The following is a 17,971-nucleotide window of genomic DNA, read 5'->3' on the forward strand; positions in this document are numbered from 1 at the left end:
TTTGATTTTCTGAAGGGTTTTGTTAAGAGTGTAATACACTGGTATCAATTGAAAGTTTCAGATAGAAAACGAAGAGCGAAGTGGGATTAATTGGGTTCAGCACAAGTAACAGACTATGACTTGAAGGGTACCACAGGGGGCAGTGTTTAGCTACCTGCCATTCACAATCTGTATCAACATTTTCACTGTGGAGACCAAATATAACGTTTCTAAATTTGCGAATGATGCACAAATAAGTGGGAATGTGAGCAGTGTTAATGATGATGTGCAGAAGCTTCAAGGGGATATGGATAAGCTTAGTGAGTTGGCAATAATATGGCAACTGATCAAAGAATATATTCTATGAATTCAACGTTCAGAAAAGGCAACGTATTCCAACCTGGTCCTGGACTTATTGCCCTCTGAAATAGTCTAGCAGTTCATTCAATTGTCCCAATTGTCGGTTTAAAAAAGACAGTGCCTTAAATGAATGGATTTTGACAATAAATGCATCTCTCTCTGCACTGCCTACATCCAGAAGACATTGTGTTGGTTTAAGCATGATTGATCATGATTAACTTGTGGCATGTTCTTTCCCATAGCAATGAACTCATCCAAACTATACAGAAGCTTATTTGATTACAAGATGAATGTCAAATATGAATTTTATTTTGCAGATCAAGCATTGCATTTAAAAATAAATGTTGCATTTGTTGTCAAATCTTCCTCTCAACCCCCATCTTTAATATCTTCCATGTTATCACTTGCCCACCAATGGGCTTCTGAGGTTTCCTGTTTTTTTTAATTGTTCCACCATCACCACCAATGCCTTCAATTGCCATTGCCTTGAGCTCTGGAATTCATACTCCAAAACCTTTCTCTCTTTTCCTCTCAACTTCTTTAAAATTCCGTGTTAAATTCCTTGACTACGTCTTAGGCCCCTTCTATATCTCTCCTTCTGGCAGCAGTTATTTGATGTGGATTGCCTTCTGACATTTTAATATATTAAAGGTGCCACATAAAAAACATTGTTATAGCTATTCTATTAATCATAAGTAGTGATTTTAGAAGAAATAGGGTTAGTTATTACAGGATACCAGGCCCGTACGAAGCTTTTCAAAAAGGGGGGTGGGCATGACAGGATTACAAAAAAACAATGTGAAATAATGTGCGCAATGAAGTCCCTCGATGCTAGGGTCCAGGGCCCTGGAAGCTCAGGGGTTTTAGATGCTCTCTGATGCATTCTGGGCCTTATTTTGGAGCATTTTTGCACCAAATTTATGACCAATATTTTAGAAATTAACAGGAACCTGAGAGGTAGCTTTTTTACACAAAGGGTGCTGGGTGTATGTAACGAGCTGCTAGAGGAGGTAGTTAAGGCTGGGACTATCCTAATGTTTTAGAGACATTTGGACACGTACATGGATAGGACAGATTTAGATGGATATGGACCAAACGCGTGTGAGTGGGACTAGTTTAGATGGGACATGTCAGTCGGTGTGGGCAAGTTCGGCTGATGGGCCTGTTTCCACACTGCGTCATTCTATGACTAAAAAGTGAAGAAGAAAAATGCATGTAGGTAAGTAGGGCAGATTTGAAAGAGGAGTGAAATGTAAAGGCAGAGAGAGTTTTATGGGTGGAAAGGAACATAGGAAAGGAGGGGGGAGAGTGGGCTTGGGCAGATGGGTGAAGGGAAAATAGTCACAAAGTGCTGGGGTAACTCAGTGGGTCAGGCAGCATCTGCGGAGAATATGAATAGGCGACGTTTCACAGAGTGCTGGAGTAACTCAGCGGGTCAGGCAGCATCTGTGGAGAACATGGATAGGTGACATGTCACAGAGTGCTGGAGTAACTCAGTGAGTCAGGCAGCATCTGTGAAGAACATGGATAGGTGGCATGTTACAGAGTGCTGGAGTAACTCAGTGGGTCAGGCAGCATCTCTGGAGAAAAGGTATAGATTATATTTCGGGTCAAGACCATTCTTCAGTAATATTCATGATGTGACATGCATAGACATTCCTGAATGATACCCAAACCATCGTGAGCTACTTTGTTATGGTGCTTGCCCTCTCCTATAACATCTCTGCTGCCTTGGGTGATGCAGGACAGGACACAAGCTTTGGGACACGGTGTGAAGCTGTATCCGTCTGTCCCAGCCTGGTAAAAATCTGGATGGAGTGGATTTGAAGAGGATGTTTCCACTAGTGGGAGAGTCTAGGACCAGTGGCTACAACCTCAGAATTAAAAGACATTCCTTTAGGAAGGAGATGAGCAGGAATTTCTTAAGTCAGAGGGTGGTGAACTGTGGAATTCATTGCCACAGACAGCTGTGGAGGTCAAGTCAATGGACGTTTTTCAGGAGGAGATTGATAGATTCTTGATTGATACGGGTGTCAGAGGTAATGGGGAGAAGGCAGGAGAATGGGTTTGAGAGGGAAAGATAGAGCCGTAGAGTGATACAGTGTGGAAACAGGCCCTTCGGCCCAGCATGTCCCATCTGCACTAGTCCCACCTGCCCACGTTTGATCCATATCCCTCCGAACCTGTCCTATCCATGTACCTGTCTAACTGTTTCTTAAATGTTGCGATAGTCCCTGCCTCAACTACCTCCTCTGGCAGCTTGTTCCATACACCTGCCACCCTTTGTGTGAAAAACATACCCCACAGATTCCTATTAAATCTTTTGCCCTTCACCTTAAACTTATGTCCTCTGCTCCTCGATTCACTTACTCTGGGCAAAAGACTCAACCATATCTATTCAAATCATGATTTTATACACCTCTATTAGATCATCCTTCATCCTCCTATGCTCCATGAAATAGAACCCCAGCCCACTCAACCCCTCCCTATAGCTCTGGCTCTCTAGTCCTGGCAGCATCCTCATGAATCTTCACTGTACCCTTAACAGTTTGATGACATATTTCCTATAACATGGTGCCCAGAACTGAACACCGTACTCTGAATGCGGCCTCACCAACTTCTTATGCAACTGCAACATGACCTCCCAACTTCTATACTCAGCCTGGCCCGCTGAGTTACTCCAGCATTCTGTGAAATGTCATAGAACAGGGCAAGATTAGCAAGTTTGCTGATGATTCAGAAGTGAGTGGCTTTGCAGATAGTGAAGATGGTTGTGAAAGATTGCAGCAGGATCTGAATCAATTAACCAGATGGGCAGAGTAATGGTTGCATGGTTCCTTGAAGGTCGTGTCGCAGGTATAATGTATTTTGGCACTTTGGCCTTCATCAGTCAGAGTATTGAGTATAGATGTTGGGAGGTCATGTTGCAGGTGTATAAGACTTAGGTGAGACCGCATTTAGAATATTGTGTTCAGTTCTGGGTACCATGTTATAGGGAAGATGTCAAACTGAAAAGAGTACCGAGATCCCCATCCTGGATCAGTCCAATCAGGGTTGTGTCATCCGCAAACTTGAGAAGCTTGACAGAGGTGTCTGTGGAGGTGCAGTCATTGGTGTGACGAGAGTAGAGGAGAGGGGAGAGTACGCATCTTGCGATGCTCCTATGCTGAGAGTTTGTGGGTCCGAGATATGCTTTCCCGCCTCACATGCTGCTTCCTGTCTGTCAGAAAACTGGTGATCCACCGACAGAGGGGTTCAGGCACAGTCAACTCAGAAAGTTTGGAGCGTAGTAGCTCTGGCACAATGGTGTTGAATGCAGAGCTAAAATCAATAAAACAAAATCCTCGTATAGGTTCCCTGGAGGTCTAGGTGCTGGAGAATGAAGTGCAGGCCCAGATTGACTGCGTCATCCACAGATCTATTGGCCCAATATGCAATATGTCCAGCAGAGGGATTGTGATATTTTTCAGTTTGGCCAGCACAAGCCTTTCAAAGGTCTTCATGACTACAGAGGTCAGTGCAACCTGCCTGTAGTCAGTAAGACCAGTAATCCTTACCTTTTTGGGTACAGGGACAATAGTGGAGACTTTGAAGCAAGCAGGGACTGGTTAAAAATTAGTAATTGGGTGTGAACTGGTGATTGGAGTGGGGTGGGTGTAGAAGGCCCCAGTCTTTGTAGACTGAGGTCAGGCTGTGAGTGGGTGTGAAGTGTTGGTTGGGGTGGGAAAGAGTCCACTCTTTTCATACTGGAGTCTTGCCTTAAGTAGGTGTGAAGTGGTGAATGGGAAGGAGAGGGTGCAGGGTCCATTCTTTGTCGACTGGGGTCTGGCTGTGTTTGTTGGGGAAGGGGTACCAGGGTTACGTTTCTGATTTTCAAACCTGCAGTAAAGCTCATTTAGGTCGTTTGTCAGCTGACGATTGTCGAAAGAGCGAGGGGCTTTCCTCTTATAGCTGGTGATTTCTTGCATGTCCTTCCAAACTGAAAAAGTGTCATTAGCTGAGAACTTGCACCTCAACTTCTCAGAGTACCTTTCCTTGGCAGCTCTGATTCCTCATCTCAGCTCTTTATCGATTAGGCTATCTTTTAACTCTTTTAGGCTATCAGTTTGACGCATATTTGCCCCCAACCCTCCTCCCCGACCTCGAAATTGAAATGTTACATCTGTATATAATGATCCCATTAAAATGTGTATTTAGAAACATAGAAACATAGTACTCCTGCACCTAATTTCTATGTTTCTATAGAAATTAGGTGCAGGAGTAGGCCATTCGGCCCTTCGAGCCTGCACCGCCATTCAATATGATCATGGCTGATCATCCAACTCAGCATCCCGTACCTGCCTTCTCTCCATACCCCCTGATCCCCTTAGCCACAAGGGCCACATCTAACTCCCTCTTAAATATAGCCAATGAACTGGCCTCAACTACCCTCTGTGGCAGAGAGTTCCAGAGATTCACCACTCTCTGTGTGAAAAAAGTTCTTCTCATCTCAGTTTTAAAGGATTTCCCCCTTATCCTTAAGCTGTGACCCCTTGTCCTGGACTTCCCCAACATCGGGAACAATCTTCCTGCATCTAGCCTGTCCAACCCCTTAAGAATTTTGTAAGTTTCTATAAGATCCCCTCTCAATCTCCTAAATTCTAGAGAGTATAAACCAAGTCTATCCAGTCTTTCTTCATAAGACAGTCCTGACATCCTAGGAATCAGTCTGGTGAACCGTCTCTGCACTCCCTCTATGGCAATAATGTCCTTCCTCAGATTTGGAGACCAAAACTGTACGCAATACTCCAGGTGTGGTCTCAGCAAGACCCTGTACAACTGCATTAGAACCTCCCTGCTCCTATACTCAAATCCTTTTGCTATGAAAGCTAACATACCATTCGCTTTCTTCACTGCATGCTGCACCTGCATGCCTACGTTCAATGACTGGTGTACCATGACACCCAGGTCTTGCTGCATCTCCTCCTTTCCCAATCGGCCACCATTTAGATAATAGTCTGCTTTCCCGTTTTTGCCACCAAAATGGATAACCTCACATTTATCCACATTATACTGCATCTGCCAAACATTTGCCCACTCACCCAGCCTATCCAAGTCACCTTGCAGTCTCCTAGCATCCTCCTCACAGCTAACACTGCCCCCCAGCTTAGTGCCATCCGCAAACTTGGAGATATTGCTTTCAATTCTCTCATCCAGATCATTAATATATATTGTAAATAGCTGGGGTCCCAGCACTGAGCCTTGCGCTACCCCACTAGTCACTGCCAGTCACTATTTATGTCACAAACTATGGAATTCATATTTTTCAGTATTGTTATCAAGGAAAAGAAAGCAGTTCCAATTGTTTGATATTATTTGATGTTTAATATTATTCATATGGAGGAGAAAATATAATAGCTCTAAAACCTACCTTAATTTTGCAATCTCACTATAGATAATCCCCCTTTTCCTCTCCCCTCCCCCATCTCTCTTTCTCCCTTCCCTCTCTTTCTCCCACTCCCACCTCTCACATCCCCCCCCCCCCCCCTTTCTTGCGGGGGGGGGGGGGCGAAGATGAAGGTGGCGAGGGCCCAGTGGGCGGGGGGTGATGAAGGTGGCGTGGGCCCAGCGGGGGTGGCGGGGGTTAGTGGGGATGGCATGGGCCCTGAGGGGGTGGCGTGGGCCCAGCAGGGGTGGCGTGGACCCAGCAGGGGTGGCGTGGACCCAATGAGAGTCAACGGGGGTGGCGTGGACCCAGCGGGGGTGGCGGGGGTCAGCAAGGGTGGCGTGGACCCAGCGGAGGTGGCGTGGACCCAGCGGGGGTGGCGTGGGCCCAGCGGGAGTGGCATAAGCTCAGCGGGGGTTGCGTGGGGCCCAGTGGGGGTCAGCGCGGGTGGTGTGGGGAGAAGATGGCTCGGGCCCCGGCGGCGGGGGGAGGCGAGGGGAACGGGCTCCGCCGCAGCGGCGTCTGGTGTTGGGGTTACAGCCGTTGGGTTCAGATTCAGCCACTCTTGCCCGGCGACGGGAGAACAGAGAACTGGCTGTTTTCAAAGTGGAAATGTTGATTTTTTTTTTTTTTTTTCTGGGGAGGGGGGGGGGGGGGGGGCGGGTCGCACCCAACGCACCTCCCCTTCGGACGGCCATGGATACAAATCGGCTAGCTGTATTGATTTATTGCTTGTTGATATGCTTGTAATTCTTCCCTTTTCCTTTCAACAGACCTGGTTGGCCTTGCTCCTGTTGGTGTGAAGTGGACATGTCTGATCATGGACCTTCATTATATTTTATTGTTTTATCTAAAGAGACACTACAGCCACCTGAAAAGCATTAAACTTTGCTCTAATATGTATGTAAAGAACATCTTCACCAGTGACTTGTTATTTGAGCCAAGTAAGTAATCACATCATTCTCGTGGACTGAGCGAGGAATACAATGGCAGTTCTGTGATATCACAGTGACTGTGTGATGGTTGATATTTGGTGATGTTGTGCATAAGAAAATTAAATTGTGGTTGTGCACAATATTATGAGATAATTGCTGATGAACAGTCATTTGACGTCTTAGATCAAAAGATCGTAAATTAGCCCCCATTTCTGTATCCAATTATTCTTTAATAATTTATGGATTTTTCCTTCTGTAGTTTAAGTACAGTCTGATCAAGCTAGATGCAGGAATTTCCTGACATCATTGGGGACAGGTTTGCAGATGCAACAGCACAGCGAGATCCCAGGGTATTGGATGCAGACATAGCATTTACCTCTGTACATTGCGTTGCCCTGGCTACACATGACTCGTCGCTTGATAACGGTGGGAGGCTCCTGTTGCACCCGCATGCTTCCGATTGCGGGAGCAGAGAGAGTGAGCCCGGATTTTCTTCCAGATTTTCCTACGTTCACATTTGTCAGATCTTTGCCCACTCACTTAACCTATCTCTTTATTGTATTTTTATGTGTTCCTCAAAACTTACTTCCCTGCTTCTCTTTGCAACATTAGCAAATTTATCAACCTTGCATTCGTTACCTTCATCTATGTCATTTACATATAATCCAAATGGCATTCCGTACATTACAAAAGATCCATTCATGCAAATCTTCTGTTTCGCGTTAGTCAGCCAGTTCTATCCATATATGTTACCTCTTATACAATGGGCTTTTATTTTCTGCAATTATCTTTTAAATCAGCAAGCTGAGAAAATCAGTCAGATAACACAATAATAGAATGAGTGGTAAGGCAGAGCCATAAACGACAGCCACCTTGACATATCCATGTTTGTGTCCAGGTAATTTCATTTTTAGGTCCAGGAAGGTCAGTATCATGAATCATGCAGGAATTGAAGACGCCATCCCAGTGTGCTGGTTATTTAAAAAAAAAACGTGTTTTTGGATTCATTGAAACATAGAAACATGGAAAATAAATGCAGGAGTAGGCCATTCGGCCCTTCGAGCCATTCAATATAATCATGGCTGATCATCCTAAATCAGTATCCCATTCCTGCTTTCTCCCCATATCCCTTGATTCCGTTAGGCCTAAGAGTTATATCTAACTATCTTTTGATAACATCCAGTGAATTGCCCTCCACTGCCTTCTGTGGAAGAGAATTCCACAGATTCACAACTCTTTGGGTGAAAACGTTTTTCCTCATCTCAATGGCCTACCACTTATTCTTAATCGGTGATCCCTAGTTTTGGATTTCCCCCACCTGGAACATTTTTCCTGCATCTAGCCTGTCCAATATCTTAAGAATTTTATGTTTTTATAAGATCCCCTCTCATCCATCTAAATTCCAGTGAATATAAGCCCAGTCGACCCATTCTTTTATCATATGTCAGTCCTGCCATCCCAGGAATTAACCTGGTGAACCTACGCAGTACTCCCTCAATAGCAAGAATGTCCTTCCTCAAATTAGGAGACCAAAGCTGCACATATTACTCCAGGTGTGGTCTCACCAGGACCCTGTAAAATTGCAGTAAGACTTCTTTGCTCCTATACTGCCTGCTGTACCTGCATGCTTACTTTCAGTGACTGATGTACAAGGACTCCCATGTCTCGTTGCACCTCCCCTTTTCCTAACCTGACACCATTCAGATAATAGGTAGTCACAAAATGCTGGAGTAACTCAGAAGAACTGGCAGTATCTCTGGAGAGAAGGAATGGGTGACGTTATTTCTTCTCTCCAGAGATGCTGCCTGTCCCATTAAGTTACTCCAACATTTTGAGTCCACCTTCGATTTAAACCAGCATCTACAGTTATTCTAACCATTCAGATAATAATGTGCTTTCTTGTTCATGCCACCAAAATGGATAACCTCACATTTATCCACATTATACTGCATCTGCCATGCATCTGCCCACTCACCCAACCTATCCAAGTCACCCTGCAACCTTATAGCATCCTCTTCGCGGCTCACACTGCCACCCAGCTTTGTGTCATCCGCAAACTTGGAGATTTGGACATGTTTCATTTACGTGGACCAAAAATAAACATGACAGTATTCAGTTCCTTTCGAAACAAGTCTTGGGTTCTCATTTGTCGCTTCTGAAAGTAAAGGTCAATGGTAACTGATGAAAGACACCCAAACTGTTAGTATGTGCCACTTCTGCATATAATTCTTCATTTATGCATTTCAGGTGTGACAGTCCATGAGGCGAAGCGGGCAGGACTGCATGATGTATCGCCAATGCCAAGAGAAATGGCTTTTCTTGTGCCCAAAGGAGAAAACTGGCACGATATTTATGATTGCATCAGGTCAGCTTCACTGTGCAATAAGAAGGAATACTGTGGTCACGTGATGTTTTATCAAAAAAAAAAAGATCTGAAATTCTACTACAGGTGCACAGAATGGAAGATTTTTAGCATAGATTAGGTAGGTCGCGCGGGCGGCTTGAAAAGTCTGGAGCGGCTGCCTCCTCCCCGGAGACCGGGGAATCATTGTAAATCATTGCTTAACTGTTAGTTTGGAGGGATTTAGTGTGGAGGGATTTTATGTGGGGGGGGGGGGGGGTGTGAAGGGGGAAACTTTAATTCTTAGTCCCCTACCTGGTCGGAGAGGCGGGGAGCGGGCAATGCTTTACCGGGTCGCCGTGCAGTAAGCTCCGGAGCGCTGTGGCCGCTGACTCCCAACATCGCGGAGCTGGGGCTGCGGGCGTCCGGCCGCGGACGGCGCCGGTTGGAGCTCCGACCCCGGCAACTCTACCCCCTGGCTGCGCGGCGCTCCAAGAACCAAGAAATTCAGCGCCGCCGAACGCCCGCAGCCCCAGCTTCGCGATGTTGGCAGTCGGTGGCCACAGCGCTGGGATACCAGAGGGGAGCAGGCAATGCCTAACCGGGTCGCCGTGCGGTAAGTTCCGGAGCGCTGTGGCCGCCGACTCCCAACAACGCGGAGCTGGGGCTGCGGGCGTCCGGTCGCGGGCAGCGCTGGATTTGGTGCGCCGCGCAGCCACGGGTAGTGTTGCCGGGGTCAGAGCTCCAACCGGCGCCGCCCGCGGCCGGACGCCTGCAGCCCCAGCTCCGCGACCCGGTAAGGCATTGCCCGGTTCCCCGCCTCTCCGACCAGGTAGGGGACTAAGAATTAAAGTTCCCCCCCTTCACATAAAAGCCCTCCAAACTAACTGACTAACATTTAAGCAATGATTTACAGATGTTTAAGTGTCTCCCCGGTCTCCGGGGAGGAGGCAGCCGCTATAGTAGTACAGACCTGGGTTGACCGTGGATCGTTTCGGGTCAAGTTTGGCCCCAAACGCGAGCTTTGGTGTGCAGACGACATCCTGGAAAAAATGTCCGGTTTTCGGAGCTTTTCGGTTTCCGGAACTCCGGATTAAAGGTTGTGCACCTGTACTTGCAACCAAACCGTGCTACCCCAGTCTAGGTCCTCTTTCATTGTAGTGGTATGTGACTGTCTCAGCCGACTGATATTTTAAAAAAGGGATTGAGTAAGGATGGAGTACTGAGTGAGGATGACTGAAGTTTGGTATCCGAGAATGTGACCATGAATTTCTACGTGCCATCTTTGGATCTGCAACTTGAAATTTGCATCAAATATGAAGCCTTTAATACAGAAACCTGTCCCAAGTACTGCAGTGCTGATCTTAAAAAAATTGAATTGTTAGGTGGATTAACCCTGAAATTAGGCAAATTAACTTCATGAATGGTGGTGAAGGTGTAGGTAGGGATTAAGTGGCACTTATTAAGGCAATCTAAAACTTGAGACCAGAGTCACTAACAGGACAATGACTTTCTCTAAAAGTAAAAATGAAATTGTAGCTTTAAATAAACTACTTAGGAAGTCAGGCAGCACCTGTTATGGAAGAAAAAGAGTTAGTGTTCCCAAGTTGGTGACATTTCATCAGAACTGGAAAATGAAGTAAATCAAAATGTTTTAAGAAGGGTGAGGACCAAAGAGAATATAAATGATTCTGACAAAGAGTTTTCATCATGAAACAATAAATCTGTTTTTCTTTTCACGGATGCTGTGAACCTGTTGAGTGTTTCCAACATTTTCTGTTTCATTTCAGATTTCTAGCATCTGCAGTTACTATTTTTTTCATTTCTGAGATAATAATGGGGATGTGAAACAGTGGTGACTCAGAGAGCTAGATGACACCCTAGTTGGCACCATCTAAGAGAGGGTGGCCAAAGTTTGCTAATCAAAGTGGATTTGTCTGGAAGATATATAAGTAACTGTTCATGAATTAGGACAGAGAAGGAAATAAAGCAACAAAACTAGAATTGTGGGATGCAAAACAATTCAGTTGCTGAAAATCTGAAATTTGTTTTTCTCTCCACAGTTGTTGCCAGGCTTGATGAGTATCTCCAGCATTTTCTGTTCTTAATACACCCTGGTATAGTTAGGGAAGAGGCATAGCTCAAAGATATCTTCAGGGGAATCACAGAAACGTGCAATTCACCAAAGCTGTTGGGCTGCAGGCGTTCACAGGGGTGTATAACAGGATATTATTTTTTGTTGCATGTGCATTTAGGAATTGGGGTTGGTTGCTTATGGTGGTTAAATGTGCCAAATAGGCAAGTGCATTGGGCAGTCCACTCTAACCCATTGATTTTCACAACTAACCTGAGATTCAACTTGAACAATGAGTCATGATTTGCTGGTTACTATTTAATTACATTAATGTGAATTTGTTAATTTAACTGAATGTCGTGGTTTACTCCGTTTCTGGAGCTTGATAGTAAAAAAAAAAAAAAATTCAAACAATTGACAAGAGGAACAATTTAATCTTGCCATTGCCTTCTTGGCTGACTAAAAGATTTTCTTCACAGAAACTCTGCAGTTCACTTAACACTAAAGTACATCTGTGTAAAAAGGATTAATTATATCTTGTTCCACGTAGTGCATGCAAAAAATAAACCCCAACACAAATTGCAGGAAATCTAAACTTAAAAAAAAGTAAATTCTGACCTAATCCATTTGACTTTATAGTGCTGCAACTAGATGTAATTTCATTTATATGTTTATCTTTAGATTTCCTTCAGATGGAGTTAAGATGCCATACGACTCAATTCAGAAGGGACACACAAGCCCACATAAAACAGGTTAGAAACACTGTTAATTTAATTTCAAGATAAATGTGAAGTATTTCAAAGATCTTAAGGTTTTATATTCTTAGTTCTTTTACTGGCACCATAATTTAAAAAAAAAAATTGACATTGCAAAGGACTGAGTGAAGATAGTGAATCTAGTTTGTAATAGGTGTGCTTAGAGTGGAATAAAGCTCTTTCATAATTAATTACCCTCACAATTTGGAGACCTATGGTCATTCAATAGTAATCCATGGAGAACTCGACCACATGGTGCTCTGAGAGAAATCAGGGATACTGGAAATATTCTCGGTAACTATGTATGTGGGAAGTATGGCCAGATGTAACATTTGACTGACCATACTGGATAACTGGATTCACTGTAAAGCTTATTGATATTGAGGACATTATGGATATGTTTAGTGAGCTGGTCATCCTGGAATTGCTACATAGGCAGAAAAGCAATTGGCGACTATAGAGCTGAGCAGAAGAAGAGTAGATAGTGCAAGAATTATCCATGGCCATGCCCCTCTCAGACACATGAGAGCGGGGATGGGCTCTGGGGGGGGGGGGGGGGGGGGGGGGGGGGGGGGGGGGGGGGGGGGGGGGGTGGGAAGCGGTAACCAATGCAAGGCTAAATTGTATTTATTTTGAATGCAAGGAATCTGACTAGTAAGGCGAACCTAGAGCATTGACCAGCACATGGTAAAATGGTTGAAGGGAGGGTAGTACTTACAACTCACCATGAGTGTGACGTGCGGAAAGGAGGGATATAAAGGAGAATATGTTCTTGCTGTATGATGCTATAGGCCTGTGGATCTAGGGAAGTCATCGGAAAAACTACTGAAGGACAAGATTAAATTGTGCTTGGAAAGGTAGGGATCAATCATTGATAATCAGTATGGTTTGTTAGATGGATACATCCTGTCTGACCAATTTGAAGTTAGACGCAAAATGTTGGAGTAATTCAGCAGGACAGGCAGCATCTCTGGAGAGAAGGAATGGGTGATGTTTCAGGTTAAGACCCTTCTTCAGACCAATTTGAATATTTTTAAATAGATACAAAATGTTTTGATGATGGAGTGCAGTTGATGTAGTGGATTTCACAAGGCCTTTACCAAGGTGTTTACCATGGGAGATTATTCAAAAAGTTAAAGCAAGGCAAATTGCATCCAAAATTGACTGAATAGTTACTGAATAGTGAAAAGCCTGGCTGTGAATGTGGAGAGGCTGTTTCCACTAGTGGGAAAGTCTAGGATCAGAAGCCATAGCCTCAGAATAAAAGTTTGAACCTTTAGAAAGGAGATGAGGAGGAACTTCTTTACTCAGAGGGTGGTGAATCTGTGGAATTCATTGCCACAGACGTCTGTGGAAGCCAAGTCAATGGAAAGTTTTAAGTAGAGATTGACAGATTCTTGATTAACAAGTATGTCAGCAGTTATGGGGAGAAGGCAGGAGAATGGGATTGAGAGGGAAAGATAGCCAAGATTGAATGGTGGAGTAGACTTGATGGGTCTGCTCTTAGAACTTATGAACTTGGTGATATAAAGCACAGTATAATGGTAGAATATTTCTTTTGCTTGGAAGTCGTTGATCAGCATCAAAACCTTGCATCTCTTTGTGCTATGTTTTAATTTATAATTTTTAATTTTGCCTTGTCTAGGTCATTCAACACATTACATTCCAATTAGAACGAATTCTCACACAGTGAGCGTCAGTAAGGCTGTCAAAGACAGAGTTTCCCTCATCCAACAAATTACCAGCCCAGAAGCAGTGAGTACCTGACAAAGCAATGGCATTCTGCTGACTGGATACTTAATAGTTTTTATTCATTATCTAATCACGCACAAGAGATATCAAGATTCTGAGTGGTTTCAGAAGATTATTTTTTGAAATAGAGCTAGCTACCATTGTTATGTATTGTTTGGGACAAAGACCCATCATTTATTTATTTGCCTCTGTACTTCACAATTTGAGATTTGTAATTGGGAAAAAAATCACATGTGGTTAAAGTGCACATTATCAGATTTTATTAAAGGGTATTTTTATACATTTTGGTTTCACCAAGTAGAAATTACAGCTGTGTTCATACATGGTACTCCTGTTTCAGGACACCATCATGTCTGGGACGCATGGCTTCACAGTTGTTTGTAATTGCTTAGGTGTGTTTAAATGCCTCTTTAATGCAGGTATAAGAGAGCTCTCAGCACCTAGTCTTTCCTCCAGTCTTTCCTTAGATTAGATTAGATTAGATTAGATTCCTTTATTTGTCATTCAGACCTTTCGGTCTGAACAAAATTTTGTTGCCTGCAGTCATACATATAATAATAAATAACAAAACACACAATAAACACAAATTAACATCCACCACAGTGAGTTCACCAGGCACCTCCTCACTGTCATGGAGGCAAAAGTCTTAAGTCGCTGTCTCTTCCCTCCTTATTCTCCCTCTGCGCTGAGGCGATCCAGGCCTCCGATGTTGTTACCCTACAGTGCGATGGTAACCGAGCTCCGCGAACGGGCCGGTTCAAGCACCGCGGCCCGGGATGGTCGAAGCTGCCGAAGATGCCGCCCTCCAGTCCAGCAGACGCAGCTGTTGCCGTGAGAGCTCCGTAAAAACAGGTCGCCAACCTGTGACCTGCGAGCTGTGGACGATGTCGTCCACTGGCCCGCGCCGAGCCCCGGATTCAGGTCGCTGCCTCAGCCCCCCCGAGTCGCACTGCCTCAGCCCCGAGTCGACGCCGGTGCACCGCCTCAGCCCCGAGTCGGGCCGCCGATGCCGGAACGCCGCCACAACTCCGAAGTCCTGGCTAGCTCTGTTTCCGGAGCTCTCGAGGTCGGTCGCAGTTGGAGACTGCCAGCTCCGCCATTAGGCCTCAGCGCAGACGGAGGCAGAGAAGGGGGATACGACAGAAAGAGTCGCATTCCCCCGAAGGAAGAGACAAAAAACATGTTTCCACCCCCCCCCCACACATAACACAACCTAATAAACTAAAATTTAACTAAATCAAGATGACAAAAAACAACAAAAAAAAGTAAAAACAGACGGACTGCAGGCGACCTGCAGCAGTTCAACAGCGCCGCCATTTCCATCACCGTTGCTGTTTATCAACATGAGGACCAAAGTTGTGCCAACCTTAGGCTTACCAAAATCAACTGTTTGGAACATCATTAAGAAGAAAGAGAGTACTGGTGAGCTTACTAATCGCAAAGGGATTGGCAGGCCAAGGAAGCACTCCACAGATGATGAAAGAAAAATTCTCTCTATAATAAAGAAAAATCCCCAAACACCTGTCCGACAGATCAGAAACATTCTTCAGGAGTCAGGTGTGGTATTGTCAATGACCACTGTCTGCAGAATACTTCATGGACAGAAATACAGAGGCTACTCTGCAAGGTGCAAACCACTGGTTAGCTGCAAAAATAGGATGACCAGGTTACAGTTTGCCAAGAAGTACTTAAAAGAGTAATCACAGTTCTGGAAAACGGTCTTGTCGACAGATGAGACGAAGATTAACTTATATCAGAGTGATGGCAAGAGGAAAATATGTAGGAGAGAAGGAACTGCCCAAGATCCAAAGCATACCACCTCATCTGTGAAACACGGTGGTGGGGGTGTTATGGCCTGGGCATGTATGGTTGCTGAAGGTACTGAAGTGTATAGAAACACCATATCCGCTCAAGTTCAAACAAACTCAATGGTTGGCGGTTCATTCTACATCAAGACTATGATTTCAAACATACTGCTAAAGCAACAAAGGAGTTTTTCAAAGCTAGAAAATGATCAATTCTTGAGTGGCTGTCAATCACCCGATCTGAACCCAATTGAACATGCTTTTTATATGCTGAAGAGAAAATTGGGGACTGGCCCCCAAAACAAGCATAAGCTAAAGATGGCAGCAATACAGGCCGGGCAGAGCATCACCAGAGAAGATATCCAGCAACTGGTGATGTCCATGAATCGCAGACTTCAAGCAGTCATTGCATACAAAGGATATCCAACAAAATACTACGCATGACTACTTGCATTTACACGGCATTGCTTTGCCCCAAACATTATGGTGCCCTGAAATGGGGGGACTATGCATAAGCACTGCTGTAATTTCTACATGGTGAAACCAAAATGTATAAAAATGGCCTTTATTAAAATCTGACAATGTGCACTTTAACCACATGTGATTTTGTCTATTACAAATCTTAAATTGTGGAGTACAGATGGAAATCAATAAATGATGGGTCTTTGTCCCAAACATTATGGAGGGCACTGTGACAAAGTATTTATAATTATTTAGTATATTTTACAAATTCAAGACATTCCAAAGATTTCAGAAGCAATGGCGACCTTTTTGATAAGTTGTAAATGTTATGTGGAGAAATAAACAGCTCTGCAGAACAAAGGTCAGTAAACTCCAAATCTTTTTGTAAGCACCAGGGGATATTTTAAGTTCCTGAAAGACTGGAATTTTAGTTTAAAGTTGTATTTGTTCATTTGAGGCAGATGTGTGGCCAGGACCAGGAATATGGCCAATAGCTAGGAGACATGGGCTGGGAATATTAATAGGTCTGTGGTTGGAGCGAGGTATGAAGTCAATATCAAGAACTGAATTCTGGAGTGTCCACCTATTGTCCACCAACAGTTTTTCCTGACTCCTCTATGAACCCACTGACTCCTACAGTTATCTATATTCTACTGTAAACTCGCAGATTCCCAGTTATCTGGACACTGCTATAAATTCACCGACTCCCACAGTTATCTGGACTATACCTCCCACACAATCCCCTACTTTCAATTTCTCTGACTCCACCATATTTGCTCCCCTGATGAGGCATTCCATTATAGGATATCCGAGATGTCCTTTTTCTTTAAATGTGGTTTCCACTCTGCGGTTGTACATGGATCTCTCACCCATGTTTCCTCTGTCCCGGATTTCTGCTCTTGCTACCGGTCTGTAACTTACACCCTACCAGCCTCCACATCCAACACATTCTGTGACATTTCCGCCACTTTGAATGTGATCCCATCACGAGAACATCCCCACTCCTTTTCACTTTCTTCGGAAACCACTTCCTACGCAACACTTTGGTTCAGTCATCCCTTCCCACTCGTACAATACAATACAATACCGTTTATTTGTCATTTGAACCTCACATGAGGTTCAAACGAAATTTGGTTTCTGCAGCCATACAAGAAAAGAACCAAGACACACACCAACACAATTTACACAAACATCCATCACAGTGAGTCTCCTCCTCACTGTGATGGAAGGCAAAGTCTTGTCTCTCCCCTGCTCTCCATTCCTCTCCCGAAGTCGAGGTCAAAGCCCCCGGCGGGCGCTAGCAAGTCCGCGGCCACTCAAAGCCACGCCGGGCGATGTAAGGCCCTGCCCCGGGTCTTGGTGTTGGAGCCCACGGCGGGCGCTAGCAAGTCCGCGGCAAATTAAAGCCACGCCGGGCGTTGTAAGGCCCCGCTCCAGGTCACTCTCAACCCCGCAATTCGGGCGGGAGAAGTCGCCGTTGCCGGTGCCCCGCAAAGCAGTCTCCCACCGGGGACCCGCGAGCTCCCGGTGTCACCATCCACCGGAATCGGGTCGCAGCAGCGCGCCACCGCAGCTCTCCACAATACTTACTGACATTTCTATCCTGGGCCCCCTTCATTGCACCTCATATTCCTCTTGGGAAGCTTAAAATCCAATGGTATGAACATTGAATTCACCAATTTTAGAGGGCCCATCCCTGCACTCTATATGGATGCCCACCCATATTTCTCCCATTGCACTCCCCGCCAGCCTTTTCCACCTGTGTACCTTCCCTGGCTTAACATTTCTACTCATCTTTGGTTATCTCACACCTTTTGTCTTCATCTCTGTCCAGTATCCAACCATCTGCCAATCAAAAAAACTCCCTCGCCTGTTTCTGCATATCACTTACCAGGTTTTGTTCCACCATTCCTTCCAGCTTTCTCCTCCCTACTACAAACGGTCTGATGAAGCGTCCTGACCCAAAATGTTCTCCAGAGATGCTGCTTGACCAGCTGAGTTACTACAGCATGTTGTGTCTTTTTATGTACTGTCTGAAATCCTTTTTCTGTCATGTAAATAGGATAGCTAGTGTGCAATGGCT

At 44.8% G+C, this 17,971-nt stretch overlaps 1 protein-coding gene across 1 annotated transcript in view; it reads left to right on the plus strand.

Moving 5' to 3' along the window:
- wdr90 (WD repeat domain 90) overlaps positions 1-17,971 on the plus strand; it is a 101,871-nt gene that overhangs the window by 13,467 nt on the left and 70,433 nt on the right. The window contains 4 exon segments of the mRNA XM_055651822.1: positions 6,538-6,708; positions 8,947-9,064; positions 11,796-11,866; positions 13,515-13,624. Of these exon segments, the coding sequence (XP_055507797.1) occupies positions 6,538-6,708; positions 8,947-9,064; positions 11,796-11,866; positions 13,515-13,624 (470 nt within the window).

The sequence above is a fragment of the Leucoraja erinacea genome, chromosome 20 (assembly GCF_028641065.1).
Source record: "Leucoraja erinacea ecotype New England chromosome 20, Leri_hhj_1, whole genome shotgun sequence".
In the NCBI taxonomy this organism is placed as follows: domain Eukaryota; kingdom Metazoa; phylum Chordata; class Chondrichthyes; order Rajiformes; family Rajidae; genus Leucoraja; species Leucoraja erinaceus.